This window comes from Myotis nattereri (assembly GCF_964212035.1).
Source record: "Myotis nattereri genome assembly, chromosome: 10".
Taxonomy (NCBI): Eukaryota; Metazoa; Chordata; class Mammalia; order Chiroptera; family Vespertilionidae; genus Myotis; species Myotis nattereri.
The window spans coordinates 39111375-39127713 of record NC_138085.1 but is presented as its reverse complement, the minus strand read 5'-3'; the positions used below and the strand labels follow the sequence as shown (position 1 = coordinate 39127713).

The following is a 16339-nucleotide window of genomic DNA, read 5'->3' as shown; positions in this document are numbered from 1 at the left end:
CTTTAGAAAGCTATTATAAAATTTTTATTATATGCAAATGAATACATGTAACATATATGTAAGCGATGAAGTATAGCAGCATTTGGACACTCATGAATCCTTCATTCAACTTAAGACACAGAATATCATCAATACTAAGATATCTGTATGCTTTTCCCTGGTCTTCTCTAAGGGAAGCTTGCCACACTGAAATTTTTTTTTTTTTATCATTCCTTTTCTTTGGAAAGTAGTTTTATTATTTTAAACAAAATATTTATTATTTTAGTTTTGCTTGAACTTTATGAAGAGGCACCGTATTGTATATATCTGGTTATCTGCTTTTTTCTCAATATTAAGATTCATTCTCATTGTTGTATGTAGCTGTGGTTCATTCATTTTCATAACTGTATAATATTCCACTTTGTGACTATACCTAATAATATTTATTCATGCTTCATTCAATGAACATTTGTGTGGTTTCTAATTTTTGGCTTTTTGAATAATGTCAATATTTACATTCTTGTCTCCAGGTGCATATGATAAAAGCTTTTTTCTGGCAAACTGCTAGGAATAGGGTATTGTGAATGTTACTTCAACAAAATGACAAGTTGTGTACCAATTTACATTCTTCCTATCATTGTATAAGACTTTCCATCGCTCTGCTGTTGTCAATACTAGTTATTCCCTTGATTGATGGCTTTTCTATGCGGTTAACTTTGGCTGCTGGAATTGGCAGGCTTTTCTAGATCCCAATTAGGGATTTGCTCTATGGTGTAGAGTTGGCTTATATGTAAAGAGGGCACAGAAAGATAGAGAAGGCATCCAGCTTCCCCCATGAGAGGTATACTTCTTCATATTTGTATTTCTTTTTTTAACTATATTTTTATTGATTTTGGAGAGGAAGGGAGAGGGAGAGAGAGAGAGAAACATCAATGATGAGAGAGAATCACTGATCAACTGCCTCCTGCATGCTCCCCACTGGGGATTGAGCCCACAACCAGGGCATGTGCCCTTGATCACAATCAAACCCAAGACCCTTCAGTCTGCAGGACAATGCTCTATCCACTGAGCCAACTCAGCTAGGGCCATATTTGTATTTCTTAGATCAACACTTCCTAGTCCTCTTTTAAGAGCAAAAAAGAAATGAAATAAATAACAAAACTGTGGGAAAACTGTATATTATGTTACATGAAAACAAAAAATTACATACATGAATTATAATTATGTAACCTAAACATGATTGTGGACACCTGAGAAACAATGTGCAAAAATAAATTAGTGTAATGAGGAAGTGAGATTATGAATGATTTTAAATTAAAAAATTGTTTATGGTCATATCTTCTTTTCAATAAAAAAAATTAGAGCCGGATATTTGCTCAGTTAAAAGACATGTAGCGCTGGCCAGTTTTGCTCAGTGGTTAGAGTGTCAGCCCATAGACTGAAGGGTTGAGGGTTCAATTCTCTGTCAAGGGCACATATCTCAGTTGTAGGTTCCATCCCTGGTCCCAGTCAGGTGCATGTGGGAGGCAACCAGTCAATGTCTCTCTCTCACATCAATGTTTCTCTCTCTCTCTCCTCCTCTTCCCTCTCTTGCACTCTCTCTCTAAAGATCAATGGAAAAAGAAATATCCTCAGGTGAGATCAACTGAAGGACTTGTATGCATGCATATAAGCATAACCAGTGGACATAAGACATTGGGGGATAGGGGAGGCTAGGGGACTGTCTGGGGGGGGGGGGATAAAATGGACACATATGTAATACCCTTTGTAATACTTTAAGCAATAAATTAAAAAAAAAAGACATGTAAAAAAGTACTACCCCCTACTGATATTAACCAATAACATTTATGTACTGCTCACATGTATTAGGCACTGTCCTAAGTGCTTTACATGCAAGTTGTATTTAATCCTAATGAAACCCATGTAAGGTAGCTACTATGATTAGCCCTATTTTATAATTGAGAAAATCCTATATAATAAAGAGGTAATATGCAAATTAACCCTCACACCCTCATAAGATGGCTGCCTACAACCAGGCCGGCAAGGGGGTTAGTGAGGGATGACCAAATAACTGAACAAGCAGGCTGTGTGGGGTGACCAGGCCGGCAGGGGGAGCAGTTGGGGGCGAACAGGCCAGTGGGGGTGGGGGGGGGCAATTAGGGGTGACCAGACAGGCAGGCAGGTGAGCAATTAGGAGCCAGCAGTCCAGGATTGTGAGAGGGATGTTCAACTGCTGGTTTAGGCCCGATCCCCGGGATCAGTCCTAAACCGGTAGTTGGACATCCCCCGGAGGGTCCTGGATTGGAGAGGGTGCAGGCTGGGCTGAGGGGATCCCCCCATGCATGAATTTCGTGCATTGGGCCTCTAGTTGTAGAATAAAGAGCTTAAGCAACTTGTTCAAGGTCACACTGTTCTTTAGTAAAATGTAAAAATCCCACTGGATGGTTATTTATATGGTGATGAATTTACACATTGGAATACCTCACAGATATTAAAAGGAATGGGTTAGAACTCTATGTGCCAATATGGATAAAAATATTGGGTATACAGTTAAATGAAAAACATAAAAATGCAGAGCAATAAGTACTGTATAGTCCCATTTGTATAAAAGTAGATAATATCAATAACAATAAGACTGTTACATGTATGCCCAGATCCATATATGTGTAGGGAAAGCAACTCAGTAGAACGTGTTTTATATTGCTGATGGTGTTTACCTCTGAATGGTAGAATTTTGGGTCATTTCAAACTGTCTATATTATATTTTTATAACATTTAAATCTATATAACTTGTAATAACAAATTACACTAACCAGACAAGCCCTAACTGGTTTGGCTCAATGGATAGAGTGTTGGCCTGTGGACTGAAGGGTCCCAGGTTCGATTCCGGCCAAGGGCACATGCCTGGGTTGCGGGCTCGATCCCCAGTATGAGGCATGCAGGAGGCAGCCAATCAATGATTCTCTCTCATCATTGATGTTTCTATCTCTCTTTGCCTCTCCCTTCCTCTCTAAAACCAATAAAATATATTAAAAAAATAAACTAACCAGACAAAAGCTACTAATACAAAGAGTGCTAGGCAGAATCTTCCAGCTAATTTTAAAGAAAAAGAGAACAAGTTAGATCAAGTAGGAGGAGATGAAAAGAAAGTACTATTTACCATAGTTAGAAGAAAACATACAATATAGATTACAGAGACTGAAAATTTATAGAAAACCTTAACAGATATAAATGTGATTTAAAGTTAACCTTCTCATTTCAGACCCTATTAAAGAACTTTCTAAAATGTGAGTCTACTTTCTTAATTTCTAAGTTCACTTTTTCTTTTATGATTCTGGGTCTTTTAGAGTCTGCAAGTCATCTCTGTGATGATTAGTTCTCACTGTAAAGGGCTGTACTCAAGAAGAGGGAATTTAGACCAATCAAAGGATATAGTCTCATAGTTACTTTTTAAATTTATCTGCAATATCAACATTTCCTTATAACATGTTTTCTTTCTTTTAAAAGTGGACTATAGGCCATTTTTATTTAATTGATGATCATGGTTATCAGAGTTTAAAAATTATATGTAATAGATTCAGGAAGTGTTTGAATCAATTCATGATGTTCATGGGCTACAAAGGGAAGGTATGGGTGATTGTGATATGTCCCTAACTATTTCAGTTGGTGTCAAAGAGAATGACCATGACCTTTCCCAAATCATTTGATTTTTTTAGCCATTCATTTATTTATTCAACAAACATTTATTGAGAGTCTATTATGTGCCGGGTAGAATGCTATATGCTGGTGATACAAAGATATTTTAGACATAGTCATATCCTCAGGTAACTCATAGTCCACTTGGGACCTAGCTATTAAAAAAAATCTCAGAGGCTGGCTGGTATTTCTCAGTGGTTGAGCATCAGCCTATGAACCAGGAGGTCATGGTTCCATTCCCAGTCAGGGTACATGCTGGGTTGCGGGCTCAATCCCCAGTAGGGGGTGTAAAGGAGGCAGCTGATCAATGATTCTCTCTCATCATTAATGTTTCTATCTCTCTCTCCCTCTCCTTTCCTCTCAAAATCAATAAAAATATATTTAAAAATAAAAGTAAAAAATCTCAGAAATATTATACCATCTATATACAAAACCTTTTAAAATGTTAATAACAATAGCTAACTTTTACTGAGAACTTATGATGTACTAAGTAATTAACATACATGAGTGATCTCATTTAATTCCCACAACAACTGCATGGGGTAGGAATTAATAACTAAGGCTTAGATAGGCTGAGTACCTTGTGCAAAGTCACATTAGCTAGAACATGACAGAACTGAAATTTAGACTTAGGCAACCTAATTCCAGATCATGCATCCTTCTGAGAATGAGAGAAGCTAATGTTGCTAGTCTCTTGATAAGGACACCAAGATGACACAAAACATAATAGAATAAAGGAATTAATTATAAGGCAAGTACAGGCAAAGCAGGAAGATTTCAAACCACGAATCATTTGTACACTTACCCCACAAAGAGAAATTACAAGCAATTTGTGGGATGCTGTATTATTTATAAGCAAATAGGAAGTTACTGGAAGAATCATCAGCAGTGACACAAAGTAGAAAGCTCCTTTCCTGCATTTAAAAGCTCTTCCATACATCTCAAGCCACTATTAATTCTAAATAAAGGCATCAGGCAGCCTCAGAGTACTCTGAACTCTGTTAGAGATACAGTAAGTTCTTTCTGGGTATAGTCACTGAAGGGAGAAAAGGGCATAGTCCTTGCCTGATCTGTTCATGGCCAAAGAGAAAGAAAAAGAGTTTCTAACTCACAAATTCAGTTTGAGAACCCATTGGGAAGGACTATGAATGGAGGATGGGGAACTATTATTGCCTCACTTGGGTCATGGCTCACTCTGACTAGAAAGGTGGAAGTGTCACTAGAGATAGGGGATGCAAGGGATGCTGGGCAGACCGAGAAGTCTCCACAGGTATCATTGTCATCAATTCATTCAACAGTTATCTACTGATAATCTAGTATATGCTACACTCTGGGACACAAAAATGAGTAAGACAAATTTCTAATTACTGCAGAAAGAAAAAGATATTAAGTATTTTACAATTTTAGAGAGAAGGCAAAATTATCATACTATAACACAGTGGTAAACAATTCTATATGGTATACATAAAATGCTACATTGTATGGTGCAGACCACAAGTGGTGTGGTTGTGCTAAGGAAAGGAAAATCAATGGTAGTCACAAACGTGAATCAGGCCTTAAATGATGGGGAGGATTTGGCGGGAAGAAGATAAGGGAAGGAATTTAGAGGAAAGAAGAGGGAATTCAGAGGAAAAGGCTACTGTGAATGGAGAGATGGAGAGAGAAAGAAGGGTAGTCAGTGAGGAGACTGACTTGAGGAAAGCAGAGTGTGTGCAGTAGGCGAGAGCTAATCACCACACAGCTAAGGCTGGTTACCCACCCTTCCTCCCTGACTAGGATAATGTCAGTGGTCTCAGGATGCTGGAAGGATCCACATGTGTCAGAATCTGACAGGAATCTAGATACCAACCCCCTGACTAATTAGGGGGTAAAGGGCAGAGTAAGATTATCCATTTGCACCAGGAAGAGATCAACGGTATCAGTATACTGGGGCACCTCCCTGGTGCATAACCTTGGAGAAGGCCAATACAGCTAGAAAGGACTGCTAGAGGGTAAACTGTAACTTGAATGTTAAATTAAAACTAGTTAAGAACCTCTTAAACTCCATAATTTGGGAATCTCTTCTTGACTTCCTGACTAAAATATTTTAATAAATTTCCATTGTCTTAGATGGACTAGGGCATATATGGCCCTTCTTGATCTAATCCTTGCCTACCTTTACAGCCTCATTTCCACCTCTGCCTGATGAAGTTCCAGTCACAGGGAACCATGGGCATGTCTCTGCAAGTTTGACCCATCCTGCTTTCTTATGTCCCTGGGTTCCCCGTTTGAGTGTCCATTTCCTCTTCTGCTGCTTGGTTACTTCCTACTGCCCTTTAAGACTCGGTTTGAAGATTTTTTTTTCTTTTGGAAGTGTAGGATTATGGGTGATTTATGTAGAATTTATTGACAGGGCCATGGATGCCACTGGTTGCTGCGTGGGGGTGGACAGGTAGTGGACACCAGGACTGGGAAACTGGTGACTGAGAACCCATTCTGCAGAGATGGGAGGGATGTAGAGACAGAATGCATATGAGCAAAAACTCTAATCCTATGGCACCTGCTTCATTGCTCCATCAAACTTCACTTACAAATCATAAATTCAAAGATAAAAATTATTAAGGATGCCATGACAGCAAATGAAGAGCATTAAATCCTAAGCATAGGGCTTTTATGAGTGCAGGGCCCTGTGAGGCTGTGCTGGCCATAAGCCCATGAATCCAACCTTGCATAAAAGTCTGTTCATACAGCATTGATTAATAGCAAAATGTAATAAAGCAAATTTTTCATTAATAAGTGATTACAAAATAAATCATGGTCCAACCACACAGCAAAAGAAATCATGTAGCCAGTAAAAAATGAGGCAGATAATCTTAGAGACACTAACATAGATAGCTACTTAAAATACTAAAGTAGAATATTATGCATGTAACTATCCCATTAAAATATTAAATACAGCTGGCCCTCCATATTCACAGGCTTTGCATCTGTGGATTCAACCAAGTGGATTGAAAATGTATGAGAAAAAAAGTTACGTTGTTTTTGATGTCTTATGTAGTTATGCCTACTATGGTTTCATCCAGGGGTCCTCAAACTTTTTAAACAGGGGGCCAGTTCACTGTCCCTCAGACCGTTGGAGGGCCGGACTATAGTTAAAAAAAAAAACTATGAACAAATTCCTGTGCACACTGCACATATCTTATTTTGAAGTAAAAAAACAAAACGGGAACAAATACAATATTTGTATTTGCATGTGGCCCGTGGGCCGTAGTTTGAGGACCCCTGGCTATACTGAACATGTATAGATTTACCTTTCTTTTTTTTTTTAATCCTCATTGAGGATATTTTTCCATTGATTTTTAGAGAGAGTGGAAGAGAGAGGGAAAGACAGAGAGAAATACTGATGTGAGAGAAACACATCAATTGGTTGCCTCCTGCAGGGGCTGGGACCAGGGCCCGGGCCTGGGGAGGAGCCTGCAACCAAAGTACGTGCCCTTGACCAGAATTGAACCTGGGACCTTTCGGTCTGCAGACCAATGCTCTACCCACTAAGCCAAACTGGCTAAGGCCATACTTTTCTTTTTGATCAGTATTTCCTAAACAATACAGTATAACAACTATTTACACAGCATTTACATTGTATTAGGTATTACAAATAATCTAGAAATGATGTAAATTATTCTGATGGATGTGCATAGGTTATATACAAATTCTATACCACTTTACATAAGGGACTTAAGCATCTGAAGGTTTGGGTGTGCATGGAGATTCTGGAACTAATACCCTGCAGATACCCAGAGACAAATGTATATAGAAGAATGTCTATCTAAAGCAGGGGTGGGGAACATCTGGCTGGTGGGCCATATAAGGCCCACGAAATTATTTGGTCTGGCCCTGCCAAGGCATTAGGGGTGAGTTAATTAAATGTTTGACCAAATATAGCAGGCTAATTATTAAGCTGATAATTTTGTATGGCCCTCGAATGATGTTATAACCAAATGGCCCTTGGCAGCAAAAAGGTTCCCCATGCCTGATCTAAAGGAAAGTTGGGAGGAATACCTGAATCTCTTAAAAGTGATTAGAGGAGGAAATAATTTTTACTTTTTATACCTATTATATTTCAGGCTTTACATGAACATATGTTGTTTCTGAAATTAAAAATATGATTATAATTTAACTCTAACACCTAGAAACACATGTCTGACCCACAGTGAAATCTGTTGGCTTCATTTTATTTAAGAACATACAAAGACCATGGAAAATAACCTTCCTGACCTGTAAAACAGTGCTCATTAAAATTCTTACCTTCTTTTTATCTTTCCATTTAATTCTTACCATCATTGCTGGACTCTTCAATAGGGGATGCTGAGTCTGTACATTCTAGGGCTTCCTTCGTGATCTCAACCACCTGAAGCCTCCTGACCCTGACTAGGTCTGTGTCTTTCAATCCTTTCTCCAATTGTTTGACCACCTCTTTTCCAGGCTGGGAAGTCAGAATAGTAATCTGGAAATAAATCCACAAATCAATGTGTCTGCCTTCCCTGGTGTACAGAGTGAGAAACAGGTTAGATCTAGAGAATAAACACAGGAGAAATCTGTGGTAGTAGCTATTGTCTTCAGGGCAAAGAAGAGGCTTAATTGTAACCTACAAATCAAATTTCATTTGACATATTATTTTGGGATCATCACAGGACCCTTCCAAACAGGGTGAGCCTACCCTAGACAGAGACCAGTGAGGTCATCCCCCTAGTTTTAGTTTTTTTCAGATTTCTTGAAGCACTAGTGTCTGTCCTGCTCAAAATGCCTTGACTTTATGAGGAAATAAAGAACATTGGATCCTTAAATTCCACTCACTAAATGTGAACTAAACGGCAGAGAGCCTACATGCTGCTTTTTCACAGTGGCGCTTCCATGTAGATTTCTTTCCTTGTTCAACCTGGATCTAGCTGTGCTGTTTCTTTTGCTCTTAACTCTAAAATGTATTCAGGGTGGAAGGGGTCAATGGGGGAAAAAAGGGAGACATCTGTAATACGTTCAACAATAAAGATAAATGAAAAAAATGTATTCATCCTTGATCAATATATCTGACCTGAAGGAATATTGAGGTGTTTGTGTATAACGTGAATATTTGATTCGACCTGAATGAATATACTCTGTTTTTATTAGCAGTTTTGCCTTAAATTTGAAACTCTGGGAGGCAATTCTTTTTTGTACTTAGACATTTTGATTGAGGAAGAGAGATGCAGATGAAAGCACAATTATTTTTTAAACTGTTTTTAAAAATCTGTTTTATGCCTGAGGTTACCAGAGACTGAAAGTGTTTTTAACTCACACTCACACACTCAGTGCAGTATGCAGTCATAACTTAATTATATATATATTTAAATATATTTTATTGTTTTTTTACAGAGAGGAAAGGAGAGGGATAGAGAGTTAGAAACATCGATGAGAGAGAAACATCGATCAGCTGCCTCCTGCACACCCCCTACTGGGGATATGCCTGCAACCAAGGTGCATGCCTTTGACCGGAATCGAACCTGGGACCCTTCAGTCCGCAGGCCGACGCTCTATCCACTGAGCCAAACTGGTTAGGGCTCTTAATTATATTTTTAAGATTATCTCAGTCTGGCAACAGAATTTTAGAAATCTTTACACTTCCACATTTACTAACCCCAAGAAAAGTTACTCATTTTGGTGCTAAGATTTGATTAAATTCTTAAGAGTACCCAGAATGTATAAATATAGTCAGCCATCTAGGCAGTTTAACGATTGCTTTACAAGTTCCAAAAATCCAAAGGCAGATGGCATATGCAGATTTTATCTGATTTCAGTTTTCCCTTATAATTCACTGTAGTCCCCATTTTTAGAGCTCCTCTCTATACCTAGCTGTGTAGTAAGAGTTGCACAGGTTACAGGACAAAGGGACCATGTCTCCTGCCTGCAGGAAGCTGAAAACCTAGTCTTGGAAATGACATTCAATGTGTATGAAACATAGAACAATATAAGAATGATAAATAAGGAAGCATTTACGTGGACTGAAATGGGAAGATGGCTTAGACTCCTGAGGCCAGCATCTCCTACCTCCAGGGAAGTGTAGGTCAGAGCTGAGCCTGTGGTCACATGTCTGCAGTACTGTTTGAACTGTTGGAGCCCATCTTCTACTGCCAGCTGCAGAGAAGTACCTTGTGGTCTGAAACAACCTTCTTTCTGCAGTGTGCGGATCTCTGAGATGCAGGTCTGCAGCCTGGCAAAGTTCCCTTTCACTTGCTGCAGAGAAAAATGAATCAAAGATACAAATCTTCAGTGACCCAGGTTTCAGATTAATTGGGAGTCTAACTTCATTATCATTTATTCCTCCTCAGGAGTCCCTTCTGTTTATTTGATCAACATTAACTGAATGCCTACTACGTTCATTCTAGGCACTACACTCAAATCTTCCCTATATCAGAAGAACGAAAATTTGCAGCCAAAGGGCTTTAATTATATGGAGTTACCAGAAAGAGGAAAGGAAGGTCCAGTTGTTACTACTTAGTTTTACTAGTTTTACTTTGGTGGCCTGCAAATTGGAGGCTCAGGGCTACTCTTAAACATTATCTTTATTTCTCAGTCAGTCTAAGCAGTGGCAGCTTCTTTATTCAAAAGTGGTGTTTTCCCAGAAATGAGGATTTTGATGTGGTTGATCATTTCATAACTGGTAAGGTCCTACCTAATCTGCTCCTCAGGACTACTCCAGTAAGTAAGAGATGTTTGGTTTTGTCTGCAGTCAGCTTAAGGAGCCAAGAGATAAACTTGTTCTCCTCACCCTCCTTTATAAAACCTTGCTATCAGGAAGTGTTCTGATATAATCTGATTCTAGGTCAATGTTACATCTCTTAAGGATATATGCATTTTGAATAAATGTGGAATGAAAATTTGTGACACTATTTGAAGAAATTCCAGGCCTCAATAGCAGGTGTGGAGTGGGAGCAGATGGGAAGGATAGCCAAATTAGTCCAAAATCTCATTGTAGGTCATACACGAGAACTGTGTATGGTGCCAGGTAGGTCCTGGAAATATCGGAGGAACACTTTGTAAAGTATATGCTTATCTAACCACTATGCTGTATACCTAACTAAAACTAATACAAAATAATATTGAATGTAAATTGTAATTTTAAAAAATAAAAAAATAAAGAATTGGTAAGATCTTCACAGTAAGGGAATTCTTCTGAAGCTGCTTTGAGAAAAGATTAATCACTTTGGTCAGATTTATTTATATTAATGTCACAATGGATATAAAAGGAATTCTAATATTTTAATTATGATCCCTGTGTCATGATTCCTTATAAAAAGTTCAGGATTATTTGATTATACTCATAAATTAAATGTGAGGAGTTATATTGAGGTTTTCAGTTTGGGCAGGACTCCTAGTTGATATTGTTCTCCTTTTATATTTTGAGCTAACTCTGCAGATAGAAAACGTCAGATGCTTATATAGGTCAGAGGCAATGGGTTTAAAGTAACATTCTTCCTTAACCAAAGATTCAGTTGTTCTATACATAAGGTAATGGCATTGTTCAGTGATTTTCTTGAGCTTTTAACCAGGTTTGAATTTACTGTTTTTTTAGGGAAAAAAAGGGGCTTGTAATTTTTCCTGAGATACAGAACAGCCTGCCTCTCCTAACAGAGTAACTAAGGGATCAAGGGATTCATCCAGGGCCAGATGTGCTGAGTAGTGCCAGATGCATATAACTTAGTCAATTGAGGAGGGGGGAAATCCTTTTACCTTTGTTTGGAACATGAGCTCATTTCTCAAAAAGCCTCTTATGCTGGATACCTTCCATTTTGTCCTTCCAGGTTACTCTTTACTTTTCTCTACCACTATTGCCTGAGTGAAGATAGATATTACAGGCAAATATGTTCATGGGACAGACATGCACAAGGAAAATGGCACAATAGAAGAACATATCTGCCACATGGCCATAAATGTCAGTGTCACTTTCACTCTGTCCTCAGTATACTCCTAGGTATATAATCAGTGGATTATATACAGTCAGAGTTATACCATTTACTCACCCATTTACCAGTTAACAGACATTCTGTTTTCAGTTTGAGGCTATTATGAATAATGCTGCCATGAATATTCATGTATATTTATTTGTGTGAATGCATGTTTTCATTTCTGCCAGGTAGATTCCTGGGGTGGAATTGTTGGGTTATATAGAAGGTATATATTTAACTTTTTAAGAAATTGACAAACTATTTTCCAAAGTGGTTGTATCATTTAACCTTCCCATCATCAATGAATGAGGGTTAAAGTTTCCCTGTATTCTTACCAACACTTGGTATTGCCTGTTAGTATTGCCTGTCTTTTTAATTGCAGCCATTCCAGTGAGCGTGTAATGTTAACTCTGTTTTTCTTTAACTTTTTAATTTGAAATAACTATAGATTTACACAAAACAAAAAATTGTACATAGGGAACTTGTGTAACCTTCACCCAGTTTCTTCCAGTGGTTACATCTTACATAACTAGAGCACAATTTTAAAACAAAGAAATTGACCTTGGAACAATGTGTGCATAGGGTTCTATATCATATTATCACATCTGTAGATTCGTGTAATCACCACCTCAGTTAAGATACAGAATTATTCCCTTACCACAAAACTCTCCCTTGTGCTATGTTTTTATAGTCACCTCTGATAGGGGGGACTTATAATCTAATAGAGCACCTGAATTAATCTGAAAAGTAATCATATTATTTAAGAACATAAAAGACCATTATTTTAAATCTTAGAACACATATACTTATGTGACTAGGGGGTTAGGTTTCTCATATGTAAATAGGGGGTTAGGTTTTTCTTTTCAAGGCCTGTGCAAAGCAATTGAGGTGACTCAGCTGTGAATCCAGCAAGCAGAACCGATAAACATGTTCAGGCCGACCCACCAGGAGTCAAAACATTATCTCATCAACATCATCTCATCACCTGATGACTAATTACAATAGCTGATGTCTGTGGATCCCCAGGTCCCTGACCCCTTCCCCTTTATACTCCTGTTCCCTGCACCTTGGCTGGAAGGCAGAATTTGATGCTTATAAATGCCTGTCTTCTTGGCTGCCTAGCCTTCTCAATAAACGCCCAATACGATTCAACCCTGAATTGTTATGGGACACAGCGACAGGCAGCTGAGCCCAACTTCGGGGTTTCCTGATAACACCTCCAGCCCCTCCCATTTATAATCCTTGGTAACCATTAACCTGTTTTTATTGTTTATAATTTTGTCATTTTGGGAGAGTTACATAAATAGAATTGATGTGTGTGACCATATGAGATTGGCTCCCCCCCCCCCCAATTAGCATAATGCTCTTGAGATCCATACAAATTGTATGTGTTCATTTCTTTTAATTGCTGAGTAGTATTCTATGGTATGGATATATTAGTTTGTTTAATCATTAATCTATTAAGGGACACTTAGGTTGTTTCAAGTTTCTGGCTATTACAAATAAAGCTATTGTTAATATTTAAATATGTGTTTTTGTGTACATGTAAATTTTAATTTTTCTGGGATAAATGTTCCAAAGTGTAGTTGCAGTGTTATAAAGTAAGTGTATGTTTAGATTTTTAAGAATATTACAAACTATTTTCCAGAATAGCTGTGCCAGTTTATATTCCCAGCAGCAATGAATGGGAGATCCAGGTTCTCTGCATCCGTGATAGCTTTTGGCAGTGTTACTATTTTTTATTTTAGCTGTTCTAATAGGTGTAGTATTATCTCATCATGGTCGTAATTTGCACTTGCCTAATGGCTAGTGATGTTGAATATCTTTTCATGTGCTCATTTGCCACCTATATAGCCTCTTCATTGAAATTTCTCTTCATGTGTTTGGCCCACTTTGGAATTAGATTTCTTTTTAATGTTGTGTTGAGACTTCTTTGTATGTTCTAGATATGAATGCTTTGTCAAACTCGTGATTTGGAAATATTTTCTTCCAGTCTGGAGCTTGTCTTTTTATCCTCTTGACAGGGTTATTTGCAGAGCAAATATATTTAATTTTGATGAAGTCCAATTTGTCAAGTTTTTCTTTTATGGATTGTGCTTTTGGTGTCATATCTAGGAATCTTCACCAATCTCTAGGTCCTGAAGATTTCCTCCTATATTTTCTTCTAAAAGTTTTAGTTTTACATTTAAATCTACTAGTATAACCTATTTTGAGCTAATTTTATTTTTATTTTTTAAAATATATTTTATTGATTTTTTACAGAGAGGAAGGGAGAGGGACAGAGAGCCAGAAACATTGATGAGAGAGAAACATCAATCAGCTGCCTCCTGCACACTCCCGACTGGGGATGTGCCCACAACCAAGGTACATGCCCTTGACCGGAACTGAACCTGGGACCCTTCAGTCCGCAGGTTGACGCTCCATCCACTGAGCCAAACCAGCCAGGGCTGATTCTATTTTCAAGTTCATTGATTCTTTCCTCTGACTTCTCCATTCTTTGTTGAGCCCATCCTTTGAAGATTTTGTTTTTTTTCAGATTTTGGTTATTGAATTTTTTGGTTCTAAAATTTCTATTTGGTTCTTCTCTGTACTTCTCTTACTTTGATGAGATGCACTATTTATCCATTTGTTTCAAGCATGTTCATAACTGCTTGTTAAAGCATTTTTTACGTTAGCTGCTTTAAAACCTTTTTTAGATAATTTCAACATCTGTGTCATTTCAGTATTGTAGTCTTCTCATTCAAGTTGAGATTTTCCTGGTTCTTGATATAATGAGTGATCTTTTTTTATTGTATTCTGGACATTTGGGGTATTTGTTATAAGACCCTGGATCTTACTTAGATCTTCTGCTTTAGCAGGCCTCCTCTGATACTCTGCCAAGGGGAAAGTAAGGTTTCTAGATAATTATTGTCAGGTGGGATGTGACTCCATTTGGCCTCTCTGATTACAACCCAGAAGGGAAGGTACCTTGTTACTTCTGGGTGGGGGTGGAAGTTCAGTCTCTCTACATGGCCCCCACTGACACTCAGAGGATGGGGAAGCTTCTTTACTGTCAGGTGGGCATGAAAGTCCTGCCTTTCCACTAGTCCTTCATTAATACCACCCTGTCTTGGAAGTAAAAAGGTGCCTCATTGCTGCTCCCCACATGCCTCTACTTTTCCTCCTCTGACACCACCTTAGGGGCAGAGATAACTTTTTAATGTTGGGTAGGAGTGGGGGAGTCCAGGCTCCTACACCAATTCCATGGACACTAGGAGGAGGAGGTCTTATTTCCACCAAGTAGGGATAAAAGTCCTGGATCCCCAGTACGCCTTCTCTGATTGTCCTAGTCCAGTGATGGCGAACCTTTTGAGTTCGGCGAGTCGGCATTTTGAAAAACCCTAACTTAACTCTGGTGCTGTGTCACATATAGAAATTTTTTGATATTTGCAACCATAGTAAAACAAAGACTTATATTTTTGATATTTATTTTATATATTTAAATGCCATTTAACAAAGAAAAATCAACCAAAAAAATGAGTTCGCGTGTCACCTCTGACACACGTGTCATAGGTTCACCATCACTATCCTAGTAGCAAGCTGTCTCAGAAAGGGGATGCACTAGAATCTCTGAAGTCTTTCTGATCTCTGTGATTGTGAACTTTGTATAGGGGAGAAAGTGATGATTTGGATTTGTTTCAGGAGGAGAGATAGTTGTGCATGTGTGAGGGAGCATTATAAAAGCACAGCCCCTGACCCACCTTTGTCGTCTGGTACCCTGAGGAGTTTCACTTGAGTCCTGTGTGAAACTGTAGAGAACATATTTTCAGATTTCTGCACAGTTAGGGCTGTCTGAGCAAAGAACATTGAAGCCTGGGTTAAAGGATAAGTCTTGGCTATTTACTTGAATAGCCAGAGACATCTGAAGAAATTTAGACTTATTTTCCTGTGTTTGCATTTCACAGGGGTGTAAAAGAAGTCCATTGCTTATATTCCAGAGGGCTGTAAATGCCAAGGTTTTTCCAAGGAGTGGAGGGGGGAAAGATGTGGACTATTTAAACTCCAATATTAATAATTTTGGGGTTTCTCTTTTGCATATAAAACTCCCTTATCTGCAGGATGACATCTAGCTTTCATTGTGTTGGGTATTGGGCATGGGAACAGGCACAACTATTGCTGTAAGTAATAATAACTGTGATATGAGGTTTTTGCAGCAGGAACCTCATATTTACTTTCAGGACAAAATGAACGAATATAGATATACTCACCACAAATGGGAGGATGCACTCGTGTTGATTTTGCACCATGTATAAGCTGAAAAGGGACATGCGGCTGGGGCCCATCAAGCTGCAGGCTAGAGAGAAAAAGTTCTGCATAGCCTCACAGAGGTTGGAGCAGATGTCAGCCCAGGATGGTAGAGAGATATGCACAATGAGAAGCCTCGGAGGTTGCTGGTAAATCTGCGTGGGAGTGGAGGGCCCTTTACTAGTAGTTCGCCCATGATACATGGCAGTCAGACCAGAGGTGGAACTGCAGCCACCACCTTGATATTCTCTAAACCTATAGGGAAGAAAGAGAAATCACTGGTTTTTGTAAAGCTGAATTATATGCTCTGTTGAAACAGAAAGTCCAAAAAGAAGTCACTGGGTACTAATTCAAGCTTTTTTAGGCAGGCTACCCCATCTTCTTTTTTTTAAAGGTATAATTCCATTTCTGTGCAATGTCCA

The 16339-nt window shown here is 38.5% G+C and overlaps 1 protein-coding gene across 1 annotated transcript in view; it reads right to left on the bottom strand.

The window, feature by feature from the left end:
* Positions 1-16120, bottom strand: part of M1AP (meiosis 1 associated protein) — a gene marked incomplete at both ends in the record, with an annotated part of 50945 nt that extends 34825 nt beyond the window's left edge. The window contains 3 exons of the mRNA XM_081101541.1: positions 7990-8158; positions 9736-9921; positions 15881-16120. Coding sequence (XP_080957667.1) covers positions 7990-8158; positions 9736-9921; positions 15881-16120 — 595 coding nt within the window. The remainder of the gene's footprint in view (positions 1-7989; positions 8159-9735; positions 9922-15880) is intronic.
* Between the last annotated feature and the right edge of the window lie 219 nt (positions 16121-16339).